Consider the following 12,993-nt stretch of genomic DNA (forward strand, 5'->3'; position numbering starts at 1 on the left):
TTTCCTTAAGTAGTTACAAATGTGGTCATTTTTTATTTTTTTGTATTTTCCTTTAAGGTCCCTATCCCCTTTTTCCAGTACCGGGATTAAACTCAGAGCCGTATATTTGCTAGACAAACACCTAGCTGTGTCCTTAGCCCTTTTGTTTGTAGTCTGTTTTCTTAGACAAGGCTCTTGTTTTTGCTTAGGCCAGATTCAAGACCGAGACCTTCTATCTCTGCTTCTGGAAATAGCTGGGGCCACAGACATGTGCCACTACTTTCAGCTTTGTTCTTGAGATAAATCCTTGCCAGCTTTGCTCTGGCCCACATCAAACCACTGTCCTGTCTCCCAAGTAGTGAAGATTGCAAGTGTGCGCCACCACATCCACCGTAGCCTCTTTTTTTTTTTTTTTTTTTTTTTTTTTTTTGCCAGTCTTGGGCTTGGACTTTCTCAAGGCTAGCACTCTACCACTTGAGCCTCAGCACCACTTCCAGCTTTTTTCTATGCATGTGGTACTGAGGAATCGAATCCCGGTCTTCGTACATGCTAGGCAAGCACTCTTCCACTAGGCCAAACTCCCGGCCCCTTCCAGCTTTTTTCTATGAATGTGGTACTGAGGAATCGAACTCGGGTTTCAAGCATGCTAAGCAAGCACTCTACCACTAGGCCAAACTCCTGGCCATCCCGTAGCCTCTTTTTCATCATAAAATTATTTCTCTTTAAAGGAACTATTGCTTTGCTTTATCCTTTTGAACAAACTACTACTTACTTCCCCCACCCTCTTTTTCTTTTCTCCTCATATACCTCCTTACAGTGTTTGCTCTATTTATATGGAAGCATTTAAAACCTTGGACTGAGGTTTCACTCCTGTGGAATCTGTTGCTCACCCCATTTCTTAACACATGTGCTCTAGTCCTTTGGCATGTATATTTCCTATGCCATGACTGTAAGCCATTTTAGAACAAATATTATCTAAGGCACTCATATATCATAATCTCTAGGAACTGATATATTGCCCAGCACATATTAGAGTTAAGCGTTATTTTTTTTTTTAAGTCACATCTTAGCTAGATACCAGTGGCTGAGATCCTAGCTACTCTGGAGGCTGAAATTTGAGTATTACAGTTCAAAGCCAGCCTAGTAAGGAAAGGCCACAAGACTCTTATTTCCAGTTAACTACTCCCCCTAAAGCCAGAAGGGGATCAAGAGATAGAGCTCTAAGCCAGGTGAGGTGGCTCACGCCTATAATCTTAGCTACTCAGGAGGCTGAGATCTAAGGATCTCAGTTTAAAGCCAGCCCAGGCAGTAAGGACCATGAGATTCTTATCTCCAATTAACCACTAGAAAACTGGAAGTGGTGCTGTGGCTCAAGGCGGTAGCCTTGAGCTGAAGAGTTAGGGACAGAGCTAGGCCCAGAGTCCAAGTCCCAGGACCAACAAAAATAAATAAATAAAGGAAGGAAGGAATGAAGAAAAGAAAGAAAGAAAAGCGATAGAGCTCTAGCCTTGAGCACAAAAGCCCAGGCTCCAAGTTAAAGTTTCAAGACTAGGATCACGAAAAGAAAAGAAAAAGAAAAAGTCGTCTTCTTGGGCTTCAGTCATCCTTCAATATGAAGTAATAATAAATTGGTGGTAGTACAAAGTAACAAAAATATTAACACTAGGTGCTGGTAGCTATCACCTGTAATCCTAGCTACTCAAGAGGCTGTGATCTGAGAATCAAGATTCAAAGCCAGCCCAGACAGGAAAGTCTGTGAGACTCTTATCTCCAGTTAACCACCAGAAGACTCGAACTAATTTTTATTCCACCTTGAGTAGAAAAGCTCAGGGGCAGCACCAAGGCTCTAAAAGTTCAGATCTGATGACCAACTAAAATAAACAAATATATATGAATGTATCTTAATTATTTTAACTGTCTTGTTTGGGCCTATAGAATTAGACTTCTAGATTGTGTTTCATGCTTCAGATACCCTGTGGTGAGCTGTTGACAGTTTTTCAGCCCTATTTCTTTGGTTCTTTGAACTGATGCATTACAGGGGTCAACAGTTTCAACTGAGTTAGAGAAAGTTTTCTGTAGAACTAATAAAAACTTTTTTTTTTCCCCTGCTAGTACTGATATTTGATTTAGGGTCTTAAATTCTCCACTCAGCTGGTGCTCTACCACTTGAGCCCTGTTTGAGCCGGTTATTGAGCAATAAGAAAAATCTTGAGGGTTTGTCTGCCCAAGCTGCCTTTGAACTTCATTCTTCATATTTCATCCTCTTGAGTTCCAGGATTATAGGCATGAGCTACTGGCACTTGACCTAAAAAAAAGGTTGAATGGGGCTAGATATAGTTGAGTACTTACCTAGCATGGTCAACGCCCTGGGTTCAATCTCCAGCACCACAAAAACAAATAAGAACTAGTAAACAAATAAAGTCATTCTAAAGATCACAAATTATAGCCAATCCCCTAAGGGCTTGTCCCACATCAGACCAGTGTCCCCTTTAACTTGAATGCCCTGTGAGCTTAGTTTTATATTTCTTTCTTCCTCAGCCTTTGCTTCCTTAGATTTGGTTGAATTTTTTTTTCTAACATGCTTTTCTAATTTAAGCCTTCTTTTCCTGAAGTCAGAGCCAGGCTAAATACAGGCATCAGTGAATTTCTGTTTCCCGACTGAAAAGTAAGGGGAAATCCAGATGTTGTGTTACTCTCCTGTCTTGTTTGTAAAACTTACACCACACGACTAACCACACGACTGACCAGCTGCTTTTCCACTGAACTCAGTGAGGGCCTCTAGCCAAACGTCTTATCCCCACCTTAGTTACCCCTTCATCTAGTCCACTATTTGGCACATACAACTTTTCATAGGAGCTAATTTTTTCTATCTATCTGATCATATCTTTTAAGTAGATACTAACAAAAACTTGTAAAAATCAGTATGAAAACCTGTCTCATTAAGACTGAGAGAAATACATACTTTTGCACTTCAATTTTATTTGAATATAAGTGGGTAAACCAGAAGAATTTATGCACTAAGCTCAGAACAGAAGACTAGTGAAGTTAAATGTGTGTGTTTTGTTTTTGTTTTTGTTTTTGCCAGTCCTGGGCTTGAGCTCAGGGCCTGAGCACTGTCCTTGGACTTTCTCAAGCCTAGAGCTCTACCACTTGAGCCTCAGCACCACATCCAGCTTTTTTTTTTTTTTCTCTAGATATGTGGTACTGAGGAATCGAACCCGGGTCTTCGTGCATGCTAGGCAAGCACTCTACCACTAGGCCAAACTCCCGGCCAGTTAAATGTGTTTTTAAAGAAAAAACTTAAAATGACCTTCAAACTTAGTCTTTTAATTTTACAGGTTTTAATCCCTAGATCTTTCCTGAGATTAAAAAAAAACAACACACAACTCCATCTATTATCTGAGTTGAGAATGCTAATGTTTTGCTGGTGTCAACATCGAATGTGTGATCATAGAGCAAGAATTAAAAGTCTCTGTTGTAGGCAGGATGGAGAACTTCTTTTTTTCTAATTCCACACAGACACGTCTTCGGCCTCTGAGGATGAAGGCTCTCTGAGACGCCAAGCTGCGCTCTCTGCTGCCTTGCAACAGAGCTTACAGAATGCTGAGTCCTGGATCAACCGTTCAATTCAGGGATCGTCCACTTCTTCATCTGCATCTTCTACGCTGTCCCACGGAGAGGTCAAAGGAACCAGTGGGTCTCTAGCTGATGTATTTGCCAATACTCGAATAGGTAGGAGCTGGATCTACCCAAGAAACCCAAATTCTATTCTATTTGGCACCCAGTATCCAGGAGAGAGTTTATGATTATGTTAGGGTTTTCAATGTGGCCTGAAAAAATTATAATTAAGTGAGAACAGTGAATGAGGCAAAGAAGGAAACACCAGCAATACATTTGCTACAAAAACAGTAGGGATCATGTGCATTCCTCATGCAGAGTGCTGTTGACCTGAAGCCATATCTGTTTCCATAAGCAATACTCTAGCTGCAAGACATAACACCAGTCTTAGGAGAGGCTTATTCCAGCCCCCAAATATTTCATATATTAAAAGAGCTAACCTATGTAACAGCTTACATATTCCCATATTATCTATATTCTGTCAAATGTGATTAAACCTGAGCAAACACTTGCCAATACGAGTGAACCCTTTTTGTCTTTAGCATGAAGGCTGGATTTATTCTCCTTGCTGCTGTAGTATTGCTGCCTCTGGAGTGTGCAGGCTGAGGAAATTAGTACTGTGGGAGCTGCCGGCTGCCTGGCTGCTACTGTATGGAATATAGCTTTTGCTTGGCTCTGCTTTATGTTTTTGTGTGATTTTTTAAAAAATTGTGACATGTGCAGATAAAGATCTGTGCTTTTGTTTAATTGGTTGGTACAAACTGCACTAAATAATATATGTTAGCATTGTGTGTCTGTGATGTCTTTGCCTTTTTTTCCTGGACAAGAAGTCATATTTTGGTGTCTATTTTTTCTTTATCACTTTATATAATAACTTTCATTTCTGAAAATAATAAGTTGGAAAACTTGCAAGTTTATATAACTTTAAAGGAAATAGTTACCCTGGGGGTGTGATTGCCCAAATAGAAAACCACTGATAACAACTCTAGCTGCAGTCCACTGCCCCTCCAAAGTGGCTGCACACAGCTACATGTTCACCACATCTTCTTTCTTGGAGGGTAAGCACCAGAGCCATGGTCCCTGAGGTTTGATTATTATATCTGTCTTACAAAGGAGAGGCCTTCCACTGGGGGCAAAAAGAGAGAAGAAAAAAGAAAGGAATTGTCAGGATTTTTGTTACAGAGTAGTTTTTTTTTTCTATTTCCACAACACTGCAAAAAATGATTGGTTCAGTTTAAAAAGCACACAATATTATACTTTTCTGTTTTGTTGTTTCATTTTTTTGGTGGTACTGAGATCTGAATTCGGCCTCATGTTTTCTAGGCAGACACTCTACCAGTGGAACCACACCTAGCCCCCTTTTTTTTTTTGCTTTGGTTACATTTTGGATAGGGTCCACATTTTTTTGTTCAGGGCTGGCCTAAGACCACAACCTCCAAGCTCTACCTCCCTCATTACTTGTACTGCCCTACCAGCTTGATGATTGAGATGATGTCTGGGGAACTTTTTGAATAGGCTGTCCTCAAACAATGATCTTACTGTTATCTGGCTACTGATTAGCCATTGTTACAGGTGTGAGCCACCACACCTGCTTTTTGTTTGTTTGCCAGTGGAAGTAATTTTCCCAATAGGAAAATTCAAAAGGGAAGTTTAGAAAAAATCTAGGTCCAGAGCTTAGCCTAGTGGTAAAATGCTCGCCTAGCATGCATGGAGCCCTGGATTCGATTTCTCAGTACCACATACACAGAAAAGGCCAAAAGTGGTGCTTTGGCTCAAGTGGCAAAGTGCTAGCCTTGAGCAAAAAGTATCCAAGGACAATGCCCAGGCCCTGAGTTCAAGGTCCAGGACTGGCAAAAAAAAAATTTGTAATCTCACTCCTTATGGATAACCATTTAGTGTATGGTCTAGATCTTATTTACATATGAATAGGTAGGGCTTTCATTTTAATTTTACAAAAATAAAATTGTAATCTTCATTAACTGCTTTTTTAAGAAGCTTATTACAAACATCTTTTATATCACCCTGGTTATTTTTTTATGCTTTTGAAGTATGCCATTGTCTGACTCCTTGCTTTATTTAGCCATTCCCCTGTTCAGGACATTTAAATAAAGAGTACACAACCTGGCACCAGTGGCTCACTTAGCTACTCAAGAGGCTGAGATCTGAGGATCACAGTTCAAAGCCAGCCTAGGCAGGAAAGTCCATCAGATTTATTTCCAATAAATAACTCAAAAAAATCTGGAAGTAGTGCTGTGGCACTTCATCATGCAATAGAGTGTATTTACCTTTTACCCTTGAGTGTATTTCTGTAAATTTGACTTACTGGAATAAGTAAAAATAATCTGTATTTAATTTTTTAATAGTGTATACTTGTAATATAAAAGGGATTAATGGGCTGGGAATATGACTTAGTAATAGAGGGCTTTCCTAGCATGCATGAAACCCTGGGTTTGATTCCTCAGTACTACATACACAGAAAAAGCCAGGAGTGGCTCAAGTGGTAGAGTGCTAGCCTTGAGCACAGAAATGCTCGGGGACATTGCCTAAAACCTGATTTCAAACCCAACACTGGCAAAATAAATAAATAAAGAAGCTCATTGTGATATTTCCACACATGCACGCAGTACATTTTGATCATATTTACCCCCTCCATCACTGGTATTCCTATTTCCCTTCCCTTCTCCCTTTTAATGTTTTCGTTAATCATGTTATGGTACAGAAAGGTATATCAAAGTGTACTTGTGCTATTGTATTGCAAACTATCAAATTAGAACTTTGAGGCATAGAAAGTTTACTCCAGAATTGAGCAAGTTTTTGAATGGGCCTCTTCCAACTTATAGCATTCCCATTCCCTGTGTAAAGAATCTTTTCATGGGCTGGGAATGTGGCTCAAGTAGTAGAGTGCTAACCTTGAGCAAAGCAGGGAAAGTGAGAAGGTCTTGAGTTCAAGGCCCAGGACTGGCAAAGATAAAAGAAAAAGAAAAAAAAGCCTTTGATGAAGTAGTGTACTATAGCATTAGTTGACCTCTATCTACTTAGAGCAGGAAGTACCTTGTTGCCAAGTAGCTCCAAGTCACTCTGGGTTACTTTGTAAAAATTAGAAGTGGACTTTGGTTTTCCTCCAACTGAAAATTTGGGCACTCTGACCTACTCCCAAGACACTTCTTTTTTTTTTTTTTTCAATCTTTGATGTAAGGGAACATTCTAGATAAACCACAATCATGAAGAAATATTCAAGACACTCTAGAATATTAGTAATCAGACTCTTGCTGACTGATTCTATTTTGAAGTAATGTTTTTTTTATTTATTTATTTATTTATTTATTTATTTATTTTGCCAGTCCTGGGCTTGGGCTCAGGGTCTGAGCACTGTCCTTGGACTTTCTCAAGGCTAGCACTCTACCACTTGAGCCTCAGCACCACTTCCAGCTTTTTTCTATGTATGTGGTACCGAGGAATTGAACCCGGGTCTTCGTGCATGCTAGGCAAGCACTTTACCACTAGGCCAAACTCCCGGCCCTGTAATGTTTTATTTTTATCTTTTTTTCACATTGGATTTATGCCAACTTTCTGTATAAGAAAAAAATCTTTTTAAGAAATAATGGCGATGTGATTTGATCTTACTAAAAGGTTACTCATCTTGATAATTTGGCAAAGCGTTGGCTTAATTTCTAATTTGTCCCCTTATATCTTGCCAGTAGATTTTTTTTTCTTGGCACAAAAAAAAAAACAAATTTAGAGATTCTTATTTTTGCTATGATTGTCATAAACTTCTAAGTTTTGTTTTCTCCATCTTAGAGAATTTCTCTGCTCCCCCCGATGTCACTACAACTACCTCTTCCTCCTCATCGTCCTCAATGCGCCCAGCAAACATTGACCTGCCCCCTTCGGGGATAGTTAAAGGCATGCACAAGGGATCCAACAGGTCCAGCCTTATGGATACAGCTGACGGTAGGGAGTTCTTTTGGGTAGCTGAATAGGGGTGTAAATTAAAGTGGAAATTTTAAAATTGAAAACAATAACTCATGGAATAGGAGTGTGGCCTGGTGGTAAATTGTCTGCCTGGCATGCACTAAGCCCTGGATTTGATTCTTCAGCACCACAGAAAAAGAGCTGGAAATGGTACTGGGGCTCAAGTGGTAGAGCACTAGCCTTGAGAAAGATCAAGGACAGTACCCAGACTCTGAGTTCAAGCCCCAGGACTGGCAAAAAAAAAAACCAAAACAGCAATCAATCAATCAATAAATAAACCAGTAACTCATGACCAAAGGGTTCAGTAGCTTCAGGAGTAGGTTATAGTTATGAGCAGGCTATCCTGACTGCTCCCTTCTCCACATGTTCACACTCAGCCAGTGCTTCCAAAAGATACTTTTAACCAAAACCCAAGTCTAGATAAAGAAAAGAATACTACAAGAACCTGGGTGCTGGTGGCTCACACCTATAATCATAGATGCTCTAGAGGTTCAAAGCCTGCCCAGAAAGTCCATGAGACTCATCCCCAGTTAACCACCAGAAAAACAAGTGATTCTGTGGTTCAGAGTGGTAAAGTGCTAGCCCTGAGTGGAAAAAGCTCAGAGACAGCTGTGCTCATGCCCTAAGTTCAAGCTCTACAAGCAGTAAAAGAAGAAGAAGAATGTCAGAAGAGAAAAGGGAGTTTAGTTGAAACCATTAGGCCATGTATGAATAACACTCTTTGTTTTCTTTTATCACCAAATTTGTAACATATTTGTTACTATTTGGCAGTTGGATTAGAATAAAACTGTAGACAAAGATCAAACATCATTAGAAAAGAAAACTCATTAAAGAATTGAGGACCTAAAATATCCTTTAAGTCAAAGTAAATTTTAACTATCATTTTTTTCTTTATAGGTGTTCCTGTCAATAGCAGAGTATCCACAAAAATCCAGCAGCTTCTCAATACTCTGAAACGACCCAAAAGGCCTCCCCTAAAGGAATTTTTTGTGGATGACTCTGAAGAAATTGTGGAAGGTAGTAGTAAAAATACCAAAACCATATTCTCGTTAAATAAATACTCTATAAGCAGTTAGTATACATCAAGTATATAAAGAATGAACAAGACAGTACTTGGTTTAAAAATTCTCTACTCTTTGTTCCCTGAGAATCATTTCGGTTTATAATCTTAGATAAAAATTGCTAAGAGGGACTGTAGTGAAAGAAGGTCTTAGAAATAACCTGGAACTTTGAACTGCCTTGTAATGCATACTTTAAACTTAGGAACTCTTCCAAGTATGTGCATATGTGTGTGCATATAAGCGCATACCTGGGACTAGCTTTGAACCCTGATCTTCAGATCTCAGCCTCCTAAATAGCTGAAATTAGACATGAGTCACCAGTGCTCAGACTAATTACATAATTTTTTAAAGCTATTATGTTTGTCAGTTTTCTAAGATGTGGATGACAAAGTTAACCTCAACTGTTTACTTGGTCTTTTTTTTTTAAATCATAACATAGACCTTTCATTAAATTATCCAATCAACATGTAAATACTTGTTTTTACAACATAGTGTAATATATAATAAAAAATACTCAAAGATACAGCAGAATGGCATCATTTCTTTCGATTTGTGATTTGGTCTAGTAGTAAGATATTTCTTTGTGGAAACTTAGGTCGACCAATAAGTTTGTATTGGCAGATATGGCAGTCGAGTAAAGGGAAGAACTAGTTTCTATCTGTGTAGTTAGAAATGGCTTCAGAGAGGAAGAGAGGTAATCATCAGTGTTTTATCTGTTCAGTCATTTGAAAAATATTTATGGATGAAATCATACTTTGTTTAGGAGTTAATAGGGGACAATGGGAAGGAAATGAGTTATGAGCCTTGAGAAAATGAGAGTAACTGTTTAAAGCTAGGTGATGATAGATCTGCCTATGCAAGGAAGAGACAGACATACAAGCTTACTTTTGTTGGATTAGCTTGGTAACATTATAGTTTTTTTGTTTTTGTTTTTGTTTTTTGCTAGTCCTGGGCATGAGCCCTGTCCTTGGACTTTCTCAAGGCTAGAGTTCTACCACTTGAGCCTCAGCACCACTTCTGGCTTTTTTCTATGTGGTACCGAGGAATCGAACCCGGGTCTTCGTGCATGCTAGGCAAGCACTCTACCACTAGGCCAATCTTCCGGCCCCTATAGTTGGTTTTTATATCCTAAAACTAGTAGTAGGCTTTGGTCACATCAGTCTGTTAATATAGTTAGGCACATTGGCAGATTAGGTCTGTAGCACTCTAGCCCCTGTTCCTGTAGTGGGAAATAAAAAACAACTTGGGGGCCAGGAGTTTGGCCTAGTGGTAGAGTGCTTGCTTAGCATGAATGAAAACCCGGGTTCTATTCCTCGGTACCACATATATAGGAGGAAAAAAAGCCAGAAATGGTGCTGTGGCTCAAGTGGCAGAGTGCTAGCATTGAGGAAAATGTTCAAGGACAGTGCTGAGGCCATGAGTTCAAGCCCCAGAACTGCCCCCCCCCAAAAAAAAAAAGCAACTTGTCAAACTTGTCATCCTAGCTATTCAGGAGGCTAAGATCTAAGGATCACAGTTTAAAAGCAGTCTGGGCAGGAAAGCACCAAAAAAGCTGGAACTAGTGCTGTGGCTCAAGTGGTAGAGTGCTAGCCTTAAGTATAAAAAGCCAAGCCCTGGACCAACAGAGGCATGCATGCACGCACAGACATCGACCTACGCACAAATCCAACATATGAAGGCAAGATAAGAGTCTTTTAGGAGTCACTAAACTTATTGTCAACTCCATTATTTTTTTTTCTTTTTGTGCTGGTTCTGGGGCTTGAACTCAGGACCTACATGCTGTCCCTGGGATTTTTTTCTTCTAGCCTAGCAGTCTACCACTTGAACCACAGTGCCACTTCTGGCTTTTTCTGAGTGGTTTATTGGTGACATTGCCCCAAAAGAAGTATATTCTTTTTCCTGACTTATGTAACTGTAACCCCTCTGTACATAAAACCTTTATAATAACAATAAAATTTTTTTTCAAAAGAGTCTCACAGACTTTCCTGTCCAGGTTGGCTTCAAACCACAATCCTCAGATCTTAGCCTCTGAGTAGGTCGGATTACAGCCGTGAACCATGAGCACGCTTCAGTTTCCTTCTTGATGCACTGAACTCCAAGTGCTCATGCCTAGAGTGGCTTCTGTAACCCTTCTAGCACTGTGTACTGCCCTGGCAGTTAAAGATCAACATTTAGTAGGAAGCATACTTAACAATTTGCATTGTCAGAATAGAGAGCTCATAAGTAGGCAAAAACTGCTTACCTGACTTAATTATTACCTTTGAAGAAGAAAGATGGTAGTGTGCTTTTGGAAGTGTCAAGACATGTTACATAAACTTGTTGCCCAGATCTGTCAGTAAGTTGTACACCAAAACACAATTGATTTCACATTTCATTTATCTATCAATATTTTTTCTTCTCCACTTCTCCCTTCTATGCCTCTTATCTTCCTCTCACTTGGCAGATTCCTTCCCCACTAAATTCTGCCCAGTCATTCCTTCTTCCAAGGCTGGCCTGTCTCTTCTGTCCTCACAGTAGTGCATTGTCATGTGATCCTAGCCTTTGCTATGAATATGTGTGTGTATTCCTTGTATACTCTCACACACTCCCAGAGATCAGACTCATGCTGAACACTACTACGCACAACAAAAATGTTACTGAAGGATGATATGTTAAGCATTTATTTCCTCCATGAATTTTGTTTTGTTTGTATAGCCAAGGCTGGCTTTTAACTCCTGTCCCTTCTTTCCCTGTCTCCCAAGTCCTAGGGTTATACCTAACTAACTTGTTTATTTTCTCAATATTTATCACATTTTGTATATATAATTGACAATACTTGATGTTTTATTCCATATAAAGTTATTCCTTCTAGGAAAATAGAGAATTTTAGCCAGGCGCAGTGGCTCATGCCTGTTAATCTTAGCCACTAAGGAGGTTAGATCTGAGGATGGAGGTTCAAAGGTGCCCAGCCCAGGCACTAAAGTTCATGAGACTCTTATCTCCAGTTAATAACCAGAAAACTGAAAGTGGTGCTGTGGCTCCAGGGATAGGATGGTAGCCTTGAGCTGAAGAGCTCAGGAACAACGCCTAGGCCCAGGGGTAGGGCAGTAGCCTTGAGCCGAAGAGCTCGGAGACAACACCTAGTACCACAGTTCAAGCCCCACGATCAATCCCAAAAAAAGAAAATATAGGATTTTAAGAATTACTCGAATGATTTTTGTTCATTGTAGACAATTTAACAGGGATTTTTATTTTATCTGTGTGAAAGAATAGGAAACATTTACTTTTTTTCCTTTTTAATTCAGTTCAAGACAGCTAACTTTGCTTAGTAACTCTTATGTTTTAGGCACTATAGGCTAATAAGGCTGTCACTGTTGACAGAAGGTTGGGGGAGGATTTTTTTTTTTTTAAACCAGTAATGGAAGCTGTCATCAGTGCTCTCAGTTAAAGTAGACTAACGGTCATGGTTGCAAAGACCCATAATCCCGTTATTTGGGAGCTAAAGGTAGGTGGATCTTAAGAATTTGATGCCACCATCAACTACAAGCCAGTTCTAGGCCAACCTAGAATATACAGTCTGGATGAAATTCTACTACATCTTGTTGTATGGTCATTAAAGAAAGAGGAAAGTTGGAAGGGGGATGTTGGTTTGTTTGTTTTGGTGCCAGTCCTACAGCTTGAACTTTAGGCCTGGGCACTGTCCTTGAGATGCTTTGCTCAAGACTCATGCTGTAGCACTTGAATCACAGCTCTACTACTTCTGGCAGCTGCTGCTTCCTCCTCTTCCTTCTCTTTCCCCTCCTCCTCCTCTTTTTCCTCCTTCCCCCCCTTCTCCTCATCTTCCTCATCCTCTTCAGTAGTTAATTGGAAATAAGAGTCTTACAGGCTTTCTTGACTAGTCTGGCTTAAAACTTGAGCCCTCAGATTCTCAGCCTGCTGTGTAGCTAGAATTACAGGCATGACCCACTGATGCGTGGCTTCAAGAGTAGTCTTCTTGGCCGGGAGTTTGGCCTAGTGGTTAAAGTGCTTGACTAGCATTCACGAAGACCCGGGTTCGATTCCTTGGTACCACATACATACAAAAAAGCCGGAAGTGGTGCTGAGGCTCAAGTGGTAGAGCTCTAGCCTTGAGAAAGTCCAAGGACAGTGCTCAGGCCCTGAGCTCAAGCCCAGGACTGGCAAAAAAACAAACAAACAACAAAAAAAAAAGAGTAGTCTTCTTGGGAAATGATTGGTAGCAGTTCCCAAAGATTGCAGTTGGAATGAGACCTGAGGAGGATGAGTAAGAGTTCACCGGAAGGCAAAGGTGTGGAGACAGAATGGTACGATTTATACCTGGTTTGCTTGAGTCTAGTAATGACAGTGTAGTATGACTGTTAACTTG

The 12,993-nt window shown here is 40.0% G+C and overlaps 1 protein-coding gene across 2 annotated transcripts in view; it reads left to right on the forward strand.

Annotated features, from left to right (window-relative positions):
• Dip2b (DIP2 acetate--CoA ligase B (putative)) overlaps positions 1-12,993 on the forward strand; it is a 230,636-nt gene that overhangs the window by 147,982 nt on the left and 69,661 nt on the right. The window contains exons 5-7 of one of the 2 annotated variants that reach the window (XM_090325667.1): positions 3,499-3,711; positions 7,396-7,548; positions 8,467-8,586. In XM_090325667.1, the coding sequence (XP_090181793.1) occupies positions 3,499-3,711; positions 7,396-7,548; positions 8,467-8,586 (486 nt within the window). The remainder of the gene's footprint in view (positions 1-3,498; positions 3,712-7,395; positions 7,549-8,466; positions 8,587-12,993) is intronic. The other variant, XM_090325674.1, reaches the window with a different exon arrangement.

The sequence above is a fragment of the Megascapheus bottae genome, chromosome 2, assembly GCF_031878675.1.
Source record: "Megascapheus bottae isolate mThoBot1 chromosome 2, mThoBot2.hap1, whole genome shotgun sequence".
NCBI lineage: Eukaryota > Metazoa > Chordata > Mammalia > Rodentia > Geomyidae > Megascapheus > Megascapheus bottae.